At 40.6% G+C, this 20,947-nt stretch overlaps 1 protein-coding gene across 1 annotated transcript; it reads right to left on the bottom strand.

Annotated features, from left to right (window-relative positions):
* Positions 1 to 7,969: 7,969 nt before the first annotated feature.
* On the bottom strand, positions 7,970 to 18,674 carry maneal (mannosidase endo-alpha like). Its single transcript, XM_041053764.1, has 4 exons — positions 18,167 to 18,674; positions 17,260 to 17,369; positions 9,967 to 10,043; positions 7,970 to 8,718 (listed from the first exon to the last, which is right to left on the bottom strand). The coding sequence occupies exons 1-4, from the start codon at positions 18,672 to 18,674 to the stop codon at positions 8,082 to 8,084; spliced, it is 1,332 nt and encodes a 443-aa protein (XP_040909698.1). The 3' UTR covers positions 7,970 to 8,081.
* Positions 18,675 to 20,947: the final 2,273 nt, after the last annotated feature.

Genomic DNA, 20,947 nt, shown 5'->3' with positions numbered 1-20,947 from the left:
TGTTATTTCTACAGTTTCACAAATAAACCTTGGCTAACACTGGATATTTGAAGCCAATATCAATTTGAGAGAATATTAAAAATCAAATAAAAAATACCAGCAGGGATTCATTTTACATTCTACATTATTTTTATACTTTTTTTTTTAGCTCACATAACATAAGCATTTTGTACTAAATATATGTCTTAGTAAATATTTTACAATTGAACAATAACAAAGTTGGATAATAACAAAACAACAGTAAATACCACTGTATTGAATAGTAATAATTTATAATTGTATCTGTAAAATTATTTATTTCTTCTTTTTAAATAACAGCTATGAATGAAATCACAGAAGTACTGAACTAAAAGTCAGCTACACATAAAACATACAAACAAATTCACTGGGTGCCCTCATACACACTGTTGATACATATTGTTGATAATTGACTTGCTCTTGCAGCTATAATCATAGATAATATTTTTTATGCATTAGATATAATATTGCTGTCTCACCCATGGTGTTCCAGGGCGTTCACCAGCCTGGTTTTGGACTGGGGAGGTCTGTGACTGAGGACTGGGGATTGAAGAGCTGGAGAGTCTCTTCTGTTTTGCCCATCTGGACCTCCCTACAGGACTTCTGCTTCTGTTTCTCTTAAAAATACCTTTCCATTTTTTTCTTTCTGGACCTGGGCTCTTCCTCTCTTTCATTTTCTTCTGCTAAGGTTTTGGGCTTTTGTGTAGATGCTGCTGTGAATTACAACAGTAACATGACAATGCAGAAAACAGAACCTTGGAAAATTGTGAATTTTACAGATCAACATGGGGAGTTTGTACACGTACAGTAAGTTGTATGGAAGCTTATTGTGTGTGATCCAGCATAAGATACACAATGTGAGATGATAATAAGGGGGCGTCAGTGCACTAAATAGATAAATGAACATGAGGAGGCTTGGTAAATCATCAAGTCAAGGTGGATCAAAACAATGATCAATCAAAGCCGTGAGGCATGGCGAGGGAGCAGTGCTGCCACTACACTGATGATGACAAAGCTTATGAGTGTGTGCAAATATACTGCAGTGAACAGAGAGTCTTACCTTTTCTTGCTGTGCTGGGGAAAGTTTTGAAAGTGTCTCTCCAAACCGTGGATCAGCTTCAGAGTGTGTTACCTTGACAACCTCATTTCAAATACTGACACGTCGTCGAATGGAATTCTGCTTCTGTCATCGTTCGAATGCCCAAACTGGATCTCATGTCTTTCTCCAGATGTACATTTGATGCAGGAAAGTTTTGAGTTTTGAGTTTCAGATCAGATACAGAGACTCAATTCTATAACAGTCCCAGAAAATCCTGATTTACTGACTAGCCCAAGGCTCCAGACCGCAGGGGGTCAAAAGCATTTCACTTAGGCTTTGCTGCTTTGGTTAATTACAAAAGTGTGTGAGGAATATGCATTACTGAAGCACAGCATCACATTAATATTGATGCTTCATTTAGGGTCCTGGAGACCCCAGCCCCTCTCTGAACATAGAGATAAATGGAGGAATTGTCATTAACATGAATATTGAAAAAGTCAAGACTCAGTATCCTCTCTAATGGAATCCAGCACAACTGCTCCACCATGAAGTCTGTTTTTGTTCAGTTTTGTAAACAGTCACACAGACATCAGTTCAGTTATGTGTCAGCACTGAGGTGACAGTTGTGGTGTTGTACTGTGTTATACTGAGAGGTGTCTAATATTCTGCTCCCCTCATTGATGTAAATGCTAAAGACAAATCCTTGAAAAACCTGTCAATGTAATGTATAACACCACCTTTAACCCTGTGAGACCTGAACTATGAAAGAATGGTCAGAAAATTCTAATTTTTCAAATATGAACTCTTTATTTGTCCCTTTGACAAAATGTAAAAAAAAAATAATTAAAAAAATAAATTCTAATTATATTTTTTGTTTGTATCACACATGTCAAAACATTTGGAAAAGTGAGGGGGGTCCACCAGGAGTCAGTATACGAGCATAAGAGTTCATCTAAAAGGGTTAAATGCAAAGTTTATGCTTGATGGTGATGCAATGAGTCCCAGAAATGTGGGTATCATATATGATACGTACGGGCTCACAGGGTTAACTTTGACCTCAGTAATAAACACAGATCAAACTAACACATTTACAACAATGTCACCAAAAACTGAACATTGTGAGCATCAGAAAAGTCAACTTTGCCTGTTCATAACCAAAGTGACTCAGAATGTCTGCAGTGGCATGTGGCACTTTCCCCAAAATACAATATTCAAACCAAATTAGTTGTGTATGTATACATAACTTATAGAAGACAGGGTTGCATCTGTGAGAGGAAGTAAAGCCACAGTGAACAAAGTTAAGGTGTGTCCTTCTGTATCAGTGTGTCCTTTGTTCTACAGGGTCCAAAATACTCTGTACCTGCAAAAATCAGGTTTTGAAGCTTTTATCAATTCCCAAGAGTTGTGTTTGGATTTGTGGTTTCCAGGTGAAACATCATTACCATGTGTATCCTACTGTGGCACTATATGGCATCATAAGAGCAGTATGAGCGTGTTGTAAGTGCATGATAATCACTTCCATCACAGCATAATATCATGAAAACAATATGTCGGAGTTTTGAAGCAGGACTCCAGTCGATTTAATGAGATGTTGTTGAACAACCACTTGAGGTCAGTGTTGTTCTAAGTTAAGAGCCCCTGGTTGTGCGTCGATGTCCTGAATCTGAGGTCAGCGCGTGCGAGCCTCATTCAGTGACCTCAGTGAGGAGAAGCCATGTGCCGCTTGAGTCTCTGAGGAGCCAGAACTAAGATGATAGTATGAGCCTGAGTGTAAGCAGTGACAAGCTGATGATACCAGACAGGTTTTTATACTGTTATTCCAAAGTTTATTCTTTAATCAATATAGAGGAGCTGATGTATTAATATCACATTTTTAAAGGGAAAGTTTCCTGAAGATTTAAATTCATATCATAGTATCACATGGCTTGTTTCAACTTTTTTACTATACTGTATAATAGGCTCACTTTCTAAGTAGAAACATGTGGTGGATGCAAAAATGAAGAGAGGAGAGTCTGTCGTGTCTTTCACCCAGCATGAAACTGTTTATCACAAACATGCTTGATGATTTGCAGTGAGCAGACTGTTTCCTAGGGGCCTGAAAGGGGCATCCACCAGATGGGGCTCTTGTATCCTCTCAAGAGTGGAAAAAACAAAATGTACAAGAAGTCATGCATTGTGTATAATCTACAAAGTCAAAGCAAATGCAGACTGTACTTTTTCTCTATTGCATCTCTGCTGAAAAGGATAACTTAAAACTAAATTTTGTAACAAGGCTGAGGGAATATTAGATTATAATATACATTATATATATAGACATTATATAGACAATGAATGCACTTGTGTTTTATTTAGCTTCTTATATTTGATATCCTGTCATATTGTCAGGATAAAATAAATAAGACCTCCTTTGAAATGTTCATTTCATGTTGATTTCTTGTTTCCTGAGAAAAAAAGCAATAAAAAGCACAGTAAACTGAAACATGCACCCACTATCCACTGTATTAGGTACACTAGGACAATGAAACACCTTTTAACATTATGCAGTCTGGTACAACACTACCACCTACAACAGCATTAATAAACATGAAGTGGAATTATCACCTTTTTCACACTATCAACAAACAGTAAATAACTAACAGTAAAATCTGTGGCAGAGTTGTTATATTGGATCTCATTACAGGTAGTGAGTGTGAGTGTGTAGTTGGAGTTCAAACAGATTCATGCAGACTTTGGGTTAAATCCATTAAATCACTTAGACCTGCTGCAAGGATGTAAACAGAGTCTATCATTTACTGGGCCTTTCTATTTCTAATTGAAATCCTAATAAGAAAATCAGCACTTTCTGTGATTGTACAATTGCTTACAACAGGTCTGCAGTTATAACCTCATCTGTGATACTGAGCTGCATCATTCAGCTTTTATACTGCACTATTTTAATCCTGATTATGTAAGCCCAGTGGGCTTTGGACAAAGGGCTCATCTGACTTTAAATACAAATGATGATGTGGTGAGTTCTCAGCCAAATTACTTGTGTCATACCAGCCTCATCTGTCGACCTGTATTTCAGTTAACAGGACTAAAGAGTCTGCAGCCACGCCAGCAGCTCTGTGAGGCAGCGTTTACGACACTTTGAGCTCAGTGCTCTCATCAGCTAACATGCTCACCATAGTAACGCAAGCATATTGATGTTTAGCAGGTTTAATGTTTATCATGTGGTTTCCGATCATGTTCACCATTTTAGTTTAGCATGCTATGCTAATTTTCATATGCATAAATAACCCGTCTCAGAGTTTTTTTTTTGTTTTTTTAACTTGCCATGAAACAAATGTTGGGGAAACACAGTTATCAGCCTTCAAAAACCTGTATAAGTTAAGGCCTGTGGTCTCTTTCAGTCATTATTAAAAGCCTCCAGTCTTTCCACCAGTTCACGTTCAACCATCAGGTACAATCCTTAGTTCTTTACACCTAATCAAAGCCTGCAGATGGTGCTGCTTTACCTTTTTTTTTGGGGGGGGGGGGGGGGGGGGTAGAAACTCATGGGATCGATTGTACATGCTTATTGTGAGAAACTCTGCAATATATGTACAATTCTGCTGTGTACTGTGAGGTTATGAAGAAGACAGAGAGAGAAAGAAAGAAGGACTTGATATCATCTGCCTACAGGATTCTGTCCAATATAACAGTGCTGCTGACCTTCAGATGCTTTCCATCAAACAGCTGCACTGCTGGAGCCGTAGCTGTCATTCACTGTTAATGAAGTGTTTCAGCTTATTCACTGAATTAACAGGGATGCTCTATATTATGATCTTCCAGTGCCAGCATTGGGAGTGAAACTTTCTGTTGACCACATTACATTACATATTACTCTGACTTTTTAAAAATAAACATGATCCTTGGTCACATGTTGGTTGTAATTTTTAACACAAGCAAAAATCTTGTTTTCTGTAAACATATGACTAGAAATTCCAGCACATGCCCAATAGAGAGCAAGGTTTTCACAAGTAGGCGAAAAGTATCAATCTGGTGAAAAGTACATGTACTCATTATTTCCACTGCACTACAACTGAGGAGAAAACATTTTTTATACCATTCACACATCCGTTCACACATCTGTGCTCATACGTCTCTTTTCTTATTATGACAAGTCAGAATGTGAAGATGTGAAACTGCCCTTCAGGATGTAAATAGCGATTAGCGCTGAATAAAAGTTTATTATACTGACAATGGGTTTAAAACATTATAACATTTACTATGATGCCTAGCACCTGTTTCCCCACTTTTAATGCTGCAACAACAGAATAATACAAAAAGTAATAGTGATATTATTTTTTTTTTTTTAAAAAAAGATCCCATCATCATTTACCTCTTCCCTTCTGTTTACTATCAAAGTACAGGTTTGATGATGAATATATTGATGTCCTTTGTGGGTCCATAAATAAACCTGTGTATTCTGCCAGACATATTGCAAAATTAGACACACACACACAGATGTTTTAATGTTTAGTGTTAGAAAATCTTTACCTGGTGTTTTCCTACTTGAAACATATTGTACCACATAAAAACAAGCTTGTATCATATTTTTTTTTGTGTACACATCTGTACATAACTTCCCAACAGCCTTATTATTTTATCAGCATGTTGAGACTGTTAATATGGTAATAACAGTAAGTACCTCATATATTCTATTTCAGTGAAGTCAGAGAAGCAAACATCGAGGCTTTTGTTTCTCATTTTGAAAACACTGGCTTTGAGGAACAAGCACACACTTCTAAATTCTATTAATAGTTAAGTTTGATTAATTACCTCATTTATTGTTGGCACCCTGGTGCAGTAAACATATATATTATGGGATGAAAGGACCTAAAGACTAAAAAAAGAGCTTGGGGCAAAACAAATATGATTTATTTAAGTGGCACCATAGGAAAGGAAACAATGGGTTCACCCCAAATGTTCTCCAAAACAAGCTGCCTGTTAGATTTGATATTTTTGTGTGTGTGATGACCTTGGCTTGAAGGTGGTGATAGAAGAAAGAACAGGAGGGTGTTAAAAATATAATCATATATATAAAAATATTATGAACATCCACAGAAAATTTAATGGAGAGAAGGTCACAGTAGCAGTTGAGATTTCTTGGTGTGGACCAAAGTGTAATGACTGACAGACATAATGACTGAAACCTCAGGCCCTCCTGTTAGTCGGATGAAATTGGATCAGCACCAGCTGCAGTGTTAGGGATTATTAATCTCTCATTACTCTACTAAAGCTGTGATAACATTAACATACTTGCAGTGAGTGTAGAAATCATATTGTTCATTATTTAGTTTCTACATCACTTATTAATGCTAACACCACTCCTCGCCTGTCACTGAACTTGTTCAGAGTGTGTCTGATGGATGGCTGTTCTGTTGAGGTCCCGAGCAGCATTTCTTCCTCTGTACAGCTTACTGCTTGAGGAAAAGTTATCAGTTTTCCTGTTATTTGGCTGTGAACCAATGGAAAAGTTGAGAGATCATTATAGTCATTATGAATCATCCTCTGGGGACCATGAATGTCTGTACCAAATTTCATGGCAATCCATCAAGCAACTGATGAGATATTTCAGTCTAGACCAAAATGTAGCTGTGACCGACGGACTGACCAACACTGCCATCCCCAGAGACATACCACACAAAAATACTGCACATCTCTGGGTTGCCGTGTAGTGGCAACAGTAGAAGCAACTCTTAATAGTCGTAGTTGAGGCACAAATCATCAGTAGTTCTTGTAGAAGTGATCTAAGTATTTTATCATATGGAGGGGTCTAAATTCAGCTGCAGAGGTTCCACACCGTAGATTAGCAATGTTTAGCTGCTCTGAGGTCTGACATTTGTAAAAGGGCTTCCGGCAGCCTGGTACTAACATGATTTCCATGGGCACAGGCTTTATGGGGGCAGTGCCAGCAAAGCGTAGTATTAGACTGTCCTGAGGGATCTGCTTTGCTCCACTGATTTCTCATTCACATGAGGACTGCAGCCAGGCCACTTTGACATCGGTTGGATCACTACGTCTGATGTGCTCCACTTCCAACTGCCTGGTATGGAGGCACTTAGTCAGGCTTCACTGACCATCATCAACCCCTCAACTTCACTTGTCACTCCAGTAAACTAACTTGCATACATCTCTGTTAGCGAATGAGATAATAATTCCAGTTTATTGCAACTTGTTGGGACCTGGGAATGTGGCTGTAAAAAGTAGTCAGATGGGAAAAAGAACACGAGCAGCCAAACAACCAGACAGATTTGATCTCAGATCTCCAAATAAAGGGGTTTAGTTAATCTGGATTCTGAACCTCAGTGCACACATAATTTAGCTGTACTTCTGAAGCTTCTCTGTCTGTCCCATCTTTTCAATACTGCACAACCCCTTTTTAAGGCTGACTGCAGTGATTATTTCTCCATGGGTGCCTGAGGGAATTGACTTAAGTACCAGATTTCAGCTGTTAAAACCAGATACAAGACAGCTTACAACTCAGAAGCTGCCGTTACAGCTCTGGGCAGATCTTTGATGATTCCTCTAAGCTTTTGTGGAAGTTGCATTTTGCCCTTCTGTCACTTTACATCAAACAATGATGCTCCACCAGTAAACAGACACACATTTTAATTTGTCTTCAAGGAAATACAGGAAAAAACAGTCTTAGAACAAGAACAGTCTCCTATCATAAGAAAATAAGACAAAAAAACCCTACAGAGCAGAGTCGCTGTACATAGTCACACTTTCTTGAACAGATACTGAAACTGATTTGTTATCAGGAAACAATGATTATCTATCACTGTGACTTTGTAGCTTCGACAAAGCAGTGCCATTATTGACCTGTACAAAAAGGTTAGTGGTTAAAAACAGAGGGCAGAGTGGACACTCGGGGTAAAGCTCATCAGCAGTGCGCAGAAATGGAGAAAAACAGGAAGGTGCACAAACATAAAGTTGTTGTCTTTCTACAGTGAGAGCAGTGAGACTTAATGCATCTACCAGGGCAACAAAATCACGCTCACATCAGCCATTTGTCCTTCTCCTTGTTGAAGTTCTCGGCCCACTGACGTGTGAGCTCTAAGTAGTGATTAGGCTGGTTGGGTTGGTAGTCTAAGTACAAACGGGTCACTGTTTTCTTGGGTACAGCCTTCTCTATCTGCGTTCCTTCATGCCATTGATTAAAGGAAGTAATGGTGACAATTTCTGGTCTGACAGACAGGGCTGCCTGCAGGGACGTCTCGTAGTAACGTCCATTCACCCTGTTCCTGGTGTTATGGTTGTTCCATGGTCGAACAGCAGTGTCCACATAACCTGGACCAACGCTGGGGATGAACAGCAGATTGTTTGCATCGCAGAAGGCCTTGATGGCTTTCCAGTTCTGGTGGGACGAGCCAAAGGAGAAACCGTTGGAGGCAAAGTAGGTGTACATGCCATCAAAACCGCTGGCTAGGATGTCATGTTTGTGGCGCTCCTCAACGATGAGGGCGACGAAAATGCCATCGTAAGGCGTGCCTCTGATGCTGTGGGAGCCCTTAGCGGTCAGCAGCTCTGCCCAGGACTCTGGCGGCGTCAGGTAGGAGTCATAGACATAAAACAGAGGCAGGACTCGTCCTGTACTGGACCGGAATCTGTAGAAGGCGCCATGTTTTCCATACCTGAGAAAAACAAGAGAGAGGAGTTGTTAAAAATATGCCTGAGAAATCATTTTTTAAAGCTACTATATGCAGATTTACAGTGTCTTTTTTGATATCACCACTGGAGAGTGCCAACATTGGATATTTTCAAATCCTGCACATAGTGGCTTTAATTTGCTGTTGTTAAACATATTGTCACTGGCATAAATACTCTGAAAATAGGATTTGTTTGGTGTTAGGTCTTTTTACTTTTCTACTAACACTGGGAATCACCAAAGTCAGACATTTAAAATGGTTCAAATCTTAAGCAAAGGGGCTTTAACATCACATTCAACATATTATAGTCTCATGACTTAGATGTTTGAGAGCAGTTGCACTTTGAGCTACACCTTTCATTAGACATAGTCATTTGAGCCATTGTTCATATCAATATATTGACTGGTGTAGCGGTAAGGTCAGACTGCAATATGAGACTGCAAGTTACATGCTAGTGATGGAAAACCTTGACATAAAGCTGAACCAAGAGTCAGTGCAATAGCCAGGCTAGAGGTCTACAGACAATCCTATCAGTGGTCTTATTTGTTTGATTGTAACTATGCTAATATTTTATATTTAATGATGCCAAAATGCCAAATGTAGCACCTTTAAAACAGCTAAAATTTCACAGGTTGAGTTTGAGTCAGACATTCAAAGAATATTTCACACCTTAACTGTTATATCTATTTCCTGTCTCTCCCATTTTTGTTTCATTTTATACAGATGGTCAGCACAGTGGGTTTTGAAAAATACTGGCAGCAATATAAAGCCCAAGATATCAGAACTCAAGGCACTCTAACCTGAGCTTTGATTTTACTCCAGTATCACTATAACACCACTGATACTCTTTATTCTTGTTCTTGGTAACATGGTGATTTTTCAGACTGAATATCTTAGTAGATGAAATCTTGTATGATTAACCTCAAAGCCTTTTCCCCATATCTCTCTGGTGTAGCTAAAATATTTTATACATCACTTGATTTATAGGAAAAACTGAATATCAATTTTATGAGACAGACAAAGAGTCAGATTCGCTTTGACACACACTCAGGCTGGTTGAAGTCAGAGCAAAAGCTACAAGGAACACATCTATATTTAACTACCTGTTCCTCATCTTCCTTTATCAGGCGTCATGTTTCACCACATCGTTAGGCTTCTGTCAGTGGCCACTGATACAGACAGCAGAGTTTGACCTTTTGATGAGGGAAGTGGATGCACAGAAAAACAGCTTACTTGTCAGTAATGTATTTGATGTTGTCATGCATGCTCTGGTCCGTCCGTCCTTTGTAGGGCTGTATGTGAAAGGCCACCTGTGCAGAAACACATTAGAACACGGATGTTAGCTAAAACACGACATGAATACACAAAAGCCTGAAAAATAAGGGGTTATACACTGAATTTCACACTGAACACTTGCCGCTGATTATTCCTGTGTGTTATAGGTTTTGACGGACAGGCACTGTAGAGGCAACATTTAATTAGTGGTCTGTGGAGTGTTGACTTGCGTGTTTAAGTGTTGTTCCATGCCTGCTCTGGAGGTACTTATACCACAGCGGATGCATGTTTTTGTGCGAATACTCTAATATTAAACTGCCCTACACTGTGACCAATCCAAGCATGTCTACTGTCTTTTTTTAATGAGCAGCTTTCTGTGCAGTGTTTCCTTATGTAACCACTCTATGCACAGCTGCCCGTTAATGATGTGTATTTATAACACGGCCACAATCAAGACCAGGTTCAAAGAGGATTGAGCTCAAGCTAAGACAGAAAACAGATCCAGTCAAGTCCTATTCAAGACCAAGAGAGTAAGCAGGTCGATGCAAATTTAAACATCAAATTAAAGGATATTCTTAATGATGAACAGCAGGGTAACAAGTCATGTTTTGACTCCTCCACTAAAGTTTGTGTAGTGAAAGATGTGATTGAATGACTAAGTTGGGTTCTAAGTGTTGAGGTCAGAAATGTGTCTAGAATGAACCAAAGGAAAAAGTATTTTTCAAAGTAATAAGCCAAGAAAATGTCGTATTACATTGAGACGACGACATCTACGTTTAAAAAGGAGTTTATTCAGTGGACTCCGGTGCTGGATTCCTCTCACACAGACAGTTTTTTTTTTTCAAAATAAGTTCTAAAAAGTCAAAGCTTTTAAAACGTCTCTATTTTGAACAATTCAAATCCTGCTGTTCCAGATGGACACCTTGAATTAAGCACAACACATGATGGTGGTCTAAATTTGCTTTGTGACCATTGTTTGTTCACAAATTTTCACAATGCACAGACTGTTTTGTAATGTAGTCTCACTGAGTTAAAAAAAAAAACAAAAAAAAAAAAAAACCCCAGAGCTTAATGATTACACTGCTGCTACATTTTTACATGGATATGATTGACAGCATTTCAACCACAGTTGGTCGAGAAGAAGACACATGACTGACAATGTTCTAATTTACGTTATGCCCGTGTATAATAAAAGAACTGGGAACAAGACAGATAGAGATGTGCCTGTACTTTATTCTGTTCTTTTGTGAGGATAGTTGTTGCTCGGCACCTACAAAGAATTTATGGATGTGCATGTGCCTCTTGATGATTGACAGATGAAATGTTTCACACAGACGTTACAGCCCTGCTGCGCAGGAATTTTATGCAAATTAAGGAGAGAGTGAACCTGCAGTGGAAAGTGAAGCATATATTTCCTGCTGCTCAGCGGAGTGTGAATACAGCAGGGCTGACTTATCTCACGTTTGATTAGGAACTGTTGCTTGATTTCAGATCTTTATTTAAAAAATGATTAAGGCTGTGTTTCAGCCGTTACAACCTATGTCAACATGATAGTATAAACAGTCTGGGTTTTCCAGTTTTGGGTGTTGCACACCACCAAGTGCAAGCAAAGCAATACATCCTTTATTATCCTAAAATATATTGTGATATATGTATTGTTGCTTTGTGTCCATTACTTTTATAACAAATAAACAAAAATCAGCTCATATGCATGATAGCAGTAACATAAAATAAGACCCTGAGACGATGCATCACTATCCACAGGCAGCAGGCATCAAGAATAATGTCCTCAGGCTACAGGCTAACAGGCTAACAAACTCTGAGTCAACTGTTTTATTGACACACGAACAACAGCTTCAAAGAAGACTGTTTTTTGTTGTTATTCTTCAACACACAGGCTGCAGTTCGACATGAATAATAAGAGTGAGGGGCAGTGAGTGTGTATGAGAGCTGGTTTCAGCTGAGTCAAGTCAAGCGAGGGTATACGACTATGTGAACCCAGACTTCTTCAAGCAAACTAAACTTTGTCCCACAGTGCTCAGATGAGTTTTTAACACCGTTCCAGGCTGCAATCACCAGCAGTCAGACATTTAACATATACAAGCTGAACAGGAAGGAGGAGATAAGACACTGCAGTTTTACTCCATTCTTCTTTGCAAAACTGCTCATGCTCTGTCAGGTTTGCACATTTAACTGAACTCCAGGGGACGTTCAGTGACTTGGATATTTTTTTGTATCCATCCCCTGACTTGCAGTGTTCTTTTGTCTTCATGGTGTAATTGTAGCCAGGAATACTTATTAACTACTGAACAGATCCTTCCAGACACAGGTGTCTTTATACCACAATCACCTGAGACACCGTCACTGCACTCAGGTGATCTCCATTTCACTAATTGTGAGACTACTAGCACCAATTGGCTGGATCTCTGTTGAATTAGGTCAGTATCTCTAAAGGGGGTGAATATTCATGCAACCACTTATTTTACATTATGTATTTTTAATGAGCTGACATTACTTTGTAGAAATCTGTTTCCACTTTGACATTAAAAAGCTTTTTTTTTGTAAATCCTTTTCAGGAATGAAATTATAATATATAATGGAATTATGTTCCATTTATAAAAGTAATAAAAGGGGAAAACTTTAAGGGGATGAATACTGTTTACAGGCACTACAATAGTCTACACCTGTTACCAAATTCAAAAACAGAATTTGCATCAAGGAGTCCTTCCTTCATTTTTTGCCAGCACTGTTGAAGTTTCACTGAAACATCAGTTCCTCAGTTAAAGGTACCCAGCGGAGTTTTCATTATAAACAGTTACAGTTTTATTTAGATTAAGCATTTATATTCTCAAGACATTTAAATACATGCTGAATCCATTTCCATCTCATAAAACATTTCCTAAGCTGTTTTTTTTATTTTTTTGTGTGTGTGCAGGTTCCCAAACCTCCAGGTTCCCATCGCTGACTGACATGCTTTACTATGCATTACCCTTTGCAGATGGCACAAATACAGATGAACCCCATGCTGGTACACATGTGCTCATATTAGAGCTGTTCTAACATTGCTCTACAGCACTGCTACTGGTCAAATACTCCATGTGGTCTTTTTAAGTGTGCAAAAAAATAACATTTTTAAAATGGGAATTTGACTGAGTGTGCTTAGATTCTTCCATGGCAACTCTATCACACACAGGGAAGTACACTAATGGTGTGAATACAGAAAGAGACAGAAGGGCAGATAGAGCCTGAGTTTAAGCTGCAGGATATGGAGGATTTCTGGAGAATGAAGGTAAGAGGGAGGAGAAGCAGAGAACAAGGGAAGCAGATGCTCACCATCCCCACAGGCGTGACCCGTATTGCTATCTCATCTGTCAACACATGCAGATGACATCTATACCACTGACCCAGACTGTCTCCTTTTTTTTTTTTTTTTTAGCTGCGTCTCAGTAGTAATTAAAAATTAAAAGAATATCTGCTGAGTCTTTTTTTTTTTTTTTTAGGTTTATGTGATCCAAAGGGAATTTCAGTTTAAATGCATGAGAGATTTTTTTTTATGGAATCCCCAAGTCAGTATTTAGTGGATGCACCTTCTGCACCACAATTGCAGACTTGCACACCTGGACACTGCAGTTTTACTCCATTCTTCTTTGCAAAACTGCAAATCTGCTCTAGGCAGATTTACACATGTGCCATTTTCCTTCCATCTCTGATGATGATGGATTTAACTGAACTCCAGGGGACGTTCAGTGACTTGGATATTTTTTTGTATCCATCCCCTGACTTGCAGTGTTCTTTTGTCTTCATAGTGTAATTGTAGCCAGGAATACTGATTAACTACTGAGCAGACCTTCCACACACAGGTGTCTTTATACCACAATCACCTGAGACACCGTCACTGCACTCAGGTGATCTCAGTTTCATTAATTGTGAGACTACTAGCACCAATTGGCTGGATCTCTGTTGAATTAGGTCAGTATCTCTATACTGGATCACATTTAGGTTTATGTTTATGTGATCCAAAGGGAATTTCAGTTTAAATGCATGAGAGATTTTTTTAAGGAATCTAATTAAAACATGAAAATTGCTAAAACAGTGTGTTATGTCCTGTAGCAGGAGCTGGGAGTTGAGTGATGGATGCCCTCTGTCATCCAGGAAAAAAACTACGGTAATCCTTGTTCGCCTCAGTCACTCAGAGGAACAAGCTCCACTGCAGCAGAGTGGCAAACAGTAAAGCTCTGACAGAGCTGTCGAGCCACAAACACTGAACGCTCAACGCCCACTCCCTCTCTCAAAAGAGGCTGCAAGGTCTTCATAAACAGTTTCCATGGCAACGTGGCAGCGTTTGGCGCCCGGGCTCGTGCTTGTCAGCCGTCTCGACCGGTTGGAAATCATGAAAGGCCAGCGAGGTAGGACGCCGTTCGGTCTGTTCCCGTTCGGCTGAACGAGCCGGGGATGGATGCAGATGAAAGGTGTTTTGTTTGCTCAGATTCCCCCGTGCTGCGCGATGCCGACAGACTCTCATATTTACATTCCGAGCCTCGGGTGTATTTAGATGCTGCCACAACAAACAAGCCTCCCGAGCACCTTTCACCGACGTTTGGCTTCTCTTCAGACGATGAGAAACACTAACCTGAAGTGACATTTTATCCTCGTGTTGGTATATGCCACGTTAATTCAGATAATTATGTAAACTGGGATGATAAATTCATAAGTGCAGATGCAAAACACCATCATGAAAGAAGGCAATTTCGTTTCTTGTGGGCTTGAAATGGCACAAAGATGAAGCCAGATTAACCAGAAATTATTAGAAATCCTGCAATTTAACCTGAGTTCAGTCAACACAACACATTTATATTTAACTTCCAGGAACAGGAACCCAAAGGAACAGCACAGGCAAAAGATTTTCTTGCTGAAAGTGTCATAAAGGGGCAATTTTGTCACTATAATATGGCAGTTTCTCATAACATCCAGATGCTTTAAAGAGATATCACACACTGCCCTTCAGCCTCCTATGCACTTCAGCTATAATGGAGGTGTGAGGGGCAGGATAGGCGAGCTAAGTACCCCTCTCAGGTGGCTCGCTAATACTACGGAGAGAGTGTCAGAGCCGTGACATTTTTCATTCGGAGCTGTGACATTTTTCAACCACTTATTCCATGTTCGTGTAATGTAGGGTTGATGGTAGAGATACGCAGCAATGGGACAACTCAGATGGCTGTTGTGTGAGACTTCGTTAGGTGTGTGAAGTCTGAAACTGGTGACTAAGGCAAAGCCAACTTGACATGAACGCAGCATCTGATCTTTAAATCTGTGACATGATGCCATCATATGCGCTGCGGTCGGTTTTCCAGACCAGGAGAGGGATGTGTTCAGTTGCCCTTTAAAGTTGCCTTAGACAGTTCTTTTGGGCAGATGTTTGATGCAAATAGTTGCCTATTTACACATCCAGTAAACACAAAACAACAGAATCATTCATTCACAGCTGTGTTTCTGGCCTCCTGGTGAATGTAAGTCCAATATTCACTGAACCAAACAGTGAAGCTGCTGCCTGTAAAACCAAAACAATGACGAAGAAGAAGCTAAAGAGCAGAGCTGAGGGCAAACTGGTGAGTCAAAGGGTAAGTCATTTCATCATCGCAACACTTGTGTATGTAATGTATGTATGTAAATGACAGTTGCATATACATTCTCAGCAAAAGCATGTGTGGTTGTGTTTTGACAGTAAAAGGAAGAGCTGGATCAGTTCATTCATATGTGGAAATCATCCATGTTCTGGCAGCTGTTAGTGAGAGATCAACTCCACCTTGTTATAGATGTTGTTCACTTGTTAAAGTTTTCATTTCTGATGCGTGTGCAGCCGACATGCTGACATCAACATTTCACTGAGCAAACAGGGTCAATCTATGCTTAATTAGTGAGGGCGAGGGACTGGAAGGGATTATAGATCGACCCGTGTCCTCTTGTCGTTCATACGTGATGTGCTAACTGATTCCCCTGACACCAGCGGTCTGCTCTGGATGGAATTTAGAAGGATGATCAATCTTCACCCCTCATCCCTCGTCTGAATATTGACAGAGGAACTCCTCCACTGTCAAAATCACACCATCACATCCTGTGGCGCGCGTATACGACACTTGCAGAGGACACACAAAGACACAAACACACACACAGACTTCAGCCTGTGTTTTTGTCAGTGGCGGCTCTGGTGCACTGAAACACTGGAGCATTAGCCCTCAGGTCAGCTGTGAGATACACACTGTTGTGTAAGTCTGACTGAGACACACAGAGAGACCCAGTTCTCAGTTTAAGACTTCCAAATAAGGAGCGTGAAAGTAGACTGACGGAAAGCTCCTCTGTCCTGTTCATGCTGAATCTACAGCCTGTGCTCAGCACTTCAGGTCTTTAGAAGCAGCTATTGGCTCAGCTCGAATGAGTCTGACAGCAGAACATTTTAATCTCTGCGGCGTCCACATTACTTCACATGTCAGGCTTTGAGGTCAGAGCATTGAAACCCAAACAGCCATGTAGAGGCACAGAGGTCCTCATTGTCGGTTGTCTCAGTGAACCACAAATCAGCGCAGCTGTAACACAGTCTATGTTTACAGTAAAGGGCACGACACACTTTTTCTCAACTGGATTAAATGTAGACTTTAAGATCCTGTCACACCAGGATTTAAAAACAAACACTACTGTAAATTTGCACTGTTGACCAACAGAAAGTCACCCTGACAGTCCTGACCTTTGAGAGAATGGACAGCCAGAGAGACTAGAAGAGAAGGTGGTTTTCAAGTCTGCTTGTTTTTTATCGGCATAAAACTACCTGAGCTGAGACGGAGACAATTCAAAGAAATATCGTAAACTAACACATGAAAATAACATAAACATTATAATGTCATCTGATTGCAGCCTCTTTTTCTGCAGTGGTTTCATTGGCACCCAACAGGAGAATCAGCGTCACCAGCTGTTTCTATTGACTCCTCAATTTTGCATAACAGTAGTGGATGGAGACACGTATTAATTTGCACTTTCTTTTCCAGAATTGATCAAAATTCAGTAAAAATTTGGGCAAAATTTTGATTTTTGATTTACATCACACACATATGAACTGACTCAGTGCAGCTTTCTTATTTGCATGCAGGATATGTGAACATTTTCAGCCTCGCCTGCAGCATCGCACTGTCACTGGAAAGCCATTCACTCATTCAGTAAATCATCAGAAAGGAAAAACATACCGGTTGTCTCACCAGTTACCTTGATGCTGTGCCTGTGGGCGGCGTCCATGACAGCAGGAACCAGGTCCTCGGTGGGCTCCCCGTGGTCGTCCGCCACCCCGGGAGGATACCAGGACAACACCAGCACCCCTACAACACCCCAGCATGGAGAGGAGGGGAGGAAGTCTGGTCTGAGTGCAGTCAGGCATGAAGTTTGAATGTGATAAAGCGTGTGTTACAGCCATGTTTTGCTGGATGATTGAGGTACTATCTCACTCTTTTTTGTTTGAGTTTGTCTATTGAGGAGCACAGGATTAACACACAGAGAAAACAGAAGCATAATTCCACTTCTCTCCTTCTTTACCTATATTTCACTATCCCCACAGTCCGTTATTCCCCCCTCATAGGACTTAGAACATTATCATACATTTATGCTTTAATTATTTCCCCCCCAAACTTCAGTTTTGTCTGTGCTTTGTATGATTCATTTCTCATTTCCTCTAAAATTCCCATTTGTTACTCCCTTTTCCCCACAGTCTTGTTTTCTTCTGCTGTATCTACATCTAAGTACCAGTACTGTGTATTTTATTGGTACCTAGTTAATACAACTGTAAATTGTGGGCTGTATTTTAAATTGTCACAGAAACCATATGATTATGGTTTATACTCTTGATGCTGGTATTGAAGTTGCCAGGTTGAATAGATACCAGGTTAAGGTTTTGCATGATTGTGCAGCATTAACTGCCTTGTCTGGGGTTTTACTACATAATCCCATAATCCCCAAAAAAGTGAAAACCCCAAATGATATAAATAAGTCAGGCTTTAGTTTTGATGTCTGGGTCATGTAACCCAGGGATTTCTGAAATCTGGACTATGGCCCTGGGAGGGTGTCAACACTTTACCACAACAAGTCAAACATGTGGAGCCAGTGAAGCAAGAACTGTTACCTGCTGCTGCCGCTTCTATCTGGGCCATGTGTGACTCCAGCACCTTGGGGTCCCTGGAGCTGTAGGGTCCCAGCTCGGGGTAAAAACTTGAGGCAATGTCTTCCGGAGGGGTGTGCCTTCCTTGAGCATGACTGGCTGCAATCTTAGGGTCCCAGTGTGGCACCAACACATGATCCCAGTGAATGTACTTGTTGTCTATGCTGGGAGAGCCGTACCACAGGTAGTAGAATATGTGAACGTCGTAGAATATGCTGTAATCTCGGTCAGATTTGGTGAAGACCACCTTAGTGTCGCTGCTGCCCATGTGGAACTGGCCTGGCGACACCACCACCGCGTCTTTCACATCCAGCCGCCTCCTGTCGGATCTCTCCCCGATGAAGTCCATCCCCGGGGCCATGTCCGAGAAGCCGTCGCTGGGTTTCAGCGTCCTGAGCCCCATCATGGTCCCGAAAATAAAGAGCGTGAAGAGGAAAAGCGCCACGAGAGCCTTCCTGCGGAGCCGAGTCATCGTCGCTGTCCGTGGTGCTGCAGAGAGCAGCCGGTACAGGAGCCAGCGGGGGAGGGATACGGCTTCGCCTTTAACGCCAACTACAGCCCATGGAGGCAGCTATCGTCCTTCAGCATGAACTGGCATCGAGCAGGTAAAAGAAAGACAGAAAAAAGGCGTTCAGTCACTGCAGCGGCTGGTGCATAATGGAGTCTGTAAAAAAAACAAAATAAAAACAAAAACAAAAAAAAAAAAAAAACGCACGATAAACTAAAGCAATCTCATTTCACTTCCATAATCACGACCCGAGGGCATCCTGCACTACAGCGCTGCAACAAGCCGCCTTCTGTTCGCCTGTGCACAGCCATGATGAGCGCGTCGGATTTTATTTTGTCTTCTCCATCCTTTCTCTCGGAGAGAGAAGTGAGGAATCGATTTCACTCAACAGCTCCGTCATGTCTCCGCTGAAAAGCAGAACCCGGTCCGGTCGGAGCCGAGGCTTCTGTGAATGTGTGACAAGCCACAGTCTGGTTTACCTTTGTCTTCCATCCAATCGCATGTCCGTCTGCTGCTCCGCTCAGCACGGAGCTGTAACCGCGGCTCTTGGTGTCCATCCCATCCTTATTACAGGCGATCACAGCTGGGTCTCTGAAAGCGGCTTCGGTTCTGTAGCTGGAACCTTAATTAGAGAGAGACGCAGTTACTTTTTTTCTTTTTTAATTGAATGCTAGACGGAAGAAGGAGACATTTGTTTGTGTGATGAGAGCAGGAGGGAGGTGGGATTAACCCCCGACCGGAAAGAGATGTATGAGGGGCGATTAAAGCCACCCAGAGGCAGAAGGTGGAGCTTGTGCCTGTCTGTGGGAATTCAACTGTTGTTATGGTTACAAAGAAATATTTCTGCCTAAAGAGAAAAAAAATGTAGACTGTGATAACAGACTAAATCCTATTGGTAGTACTTAAAATGTGCTCTTTATTTACAGCGGTGTTGCCATGGCAGGAAGTAGGGGGACTACATGTAGTGCAGCAAACTTTCAAGGTTCACATCCTGTCTCATTCGTAGAGTTGACAGGGATAATTCATCATTGGGAAAAATACAGTCATTTACCTTCTTTCCAAGAGTGAGGACAGGACGTTGTTAGATTTAGCATAGCACAAACACCTGAGGCCAGGGTAAACAGCCAGCATGGCTCTGTCCAAACTTCAAAAATACTCCAATCAATACCTTATACGTTAACATTCTGACATTTGTTTGTTTAATCTATACATACATAGAAGGGGGGGGGGGGGGGGGGGGGGGGGGGGGGGGGAGTTATATGCAACAGTTTACTTCTTTATTTTCTTCACTTTGCACAGATCCAGGCTATCAGTCTCCCCTTGCTTCCAGTCTTTGTGCTAAGCTAAGCTAACTAAGTTTCTGTTCCAGCTCCACAATTAACACACTGCCATGACTGATATTTATCTTCTCATCTCCCCCCTTAAAAAGAAAGTAAATTAGCATATTCTTTAAAATATCAAGTCTTTACAAAAACTAAACCATAAATATTTACATTAACATTCTGTGTGGTATGTTGAAGAAAAATCTGTGACTTTGTTGTCAGTGCAGCTTTTTTATTTTTATTTTTTGCTGTGGCACTAATCACCCATCATATAGGCTGCCTCTTCTGCTTTATTTGTTATATATATTTTTTGTAAGGCCTCAAACTGACAGATGCTTCATTGTATTTTAGTTAACTACAGAAATCTCTGATAAACTGAAGCCCCCCCAAGCCACTGTCTTATACTGTGTCATTAACTCAGAAATGAAAGTGCTATTAATTATGAAGGAAAGGTTTTGCTGTACTATAAAGTCACATAAATTGTACTTTCCTGTCCTACAATAACAAATTTGATCTTTTTCAGCAACCATCTATGGATGTTACATCAATTTCTCTGTGCTATAAACCTGTTATTGTAGGAAGTTATCATTACTTCATTCAATCTAATCTTTATTTAACCATGTAGATGACAAGATTTTTTAGCTTGGATGGACCAGAATCCCTAATGTGTCTGAGAGGTATATGATGCATTCATCTTTCTTTAGATTGTGCACAAACCATTCTAATATAAGTGTAGTGTTGGGTGGGCTCAGAGACTGCATGCTTGAGGTGACATCTAGTGGGAGTGAGGAAATAGTGCATTTATGATCTGCATTCTTGTGGAGCTGTTAGTCACTGAATGCAAGGCTGGTCATTGTCCTCCAGCAGTTTCTGAGAGCATATCATGCTTAAACAACAGATGATAGCTTTGCATAT

Source organism: Toxotes jaculatrix, chromosome 13 (assembly GCF_017976425.1).
Source record: "Toxotes jaculatrix isolate fToxJac2 chromosome 13, fToxJac2.pri, whole genome shotgun sequence".
NCBI classification, from domain to species: domain Eukaryota; kingdom Metazoa; phylum Chordata; class Actinopteri; family Toxotidae; genus Toxotes; species Toxotes jaculatrix.
The sequence above is the reverse complement of the archived record's forward strand: the minus strand, read 5'-3'. Positions and strand labels throughout refer to the sequence as shown.

Bases quoted from the DNA above. Each gene is read 5' to 3' on its own strand.
- maneal (XM_041053764.1), bottom strand. From the start codon at position 18,674: ATGACTCGGCTCCGCAGGAAGGCTCTCGTGGCGCTTTTCCTCTTCACG. The intron at 17,370-18,166 runs GTAACAGTTCTT...GGGGTGTTGTAG, and splicing joins GATAGAAGCGGCAGCAGCAG to GGGTGCTGGTGTTGTCCTGG. The intron at 10,044-17,259 runs GTAACTGGTGAG...GTTTCTGCACAG, and splicing joins CCCACAGGCACAGCATCAAG to GTGGCCTTTCACATACAGCC.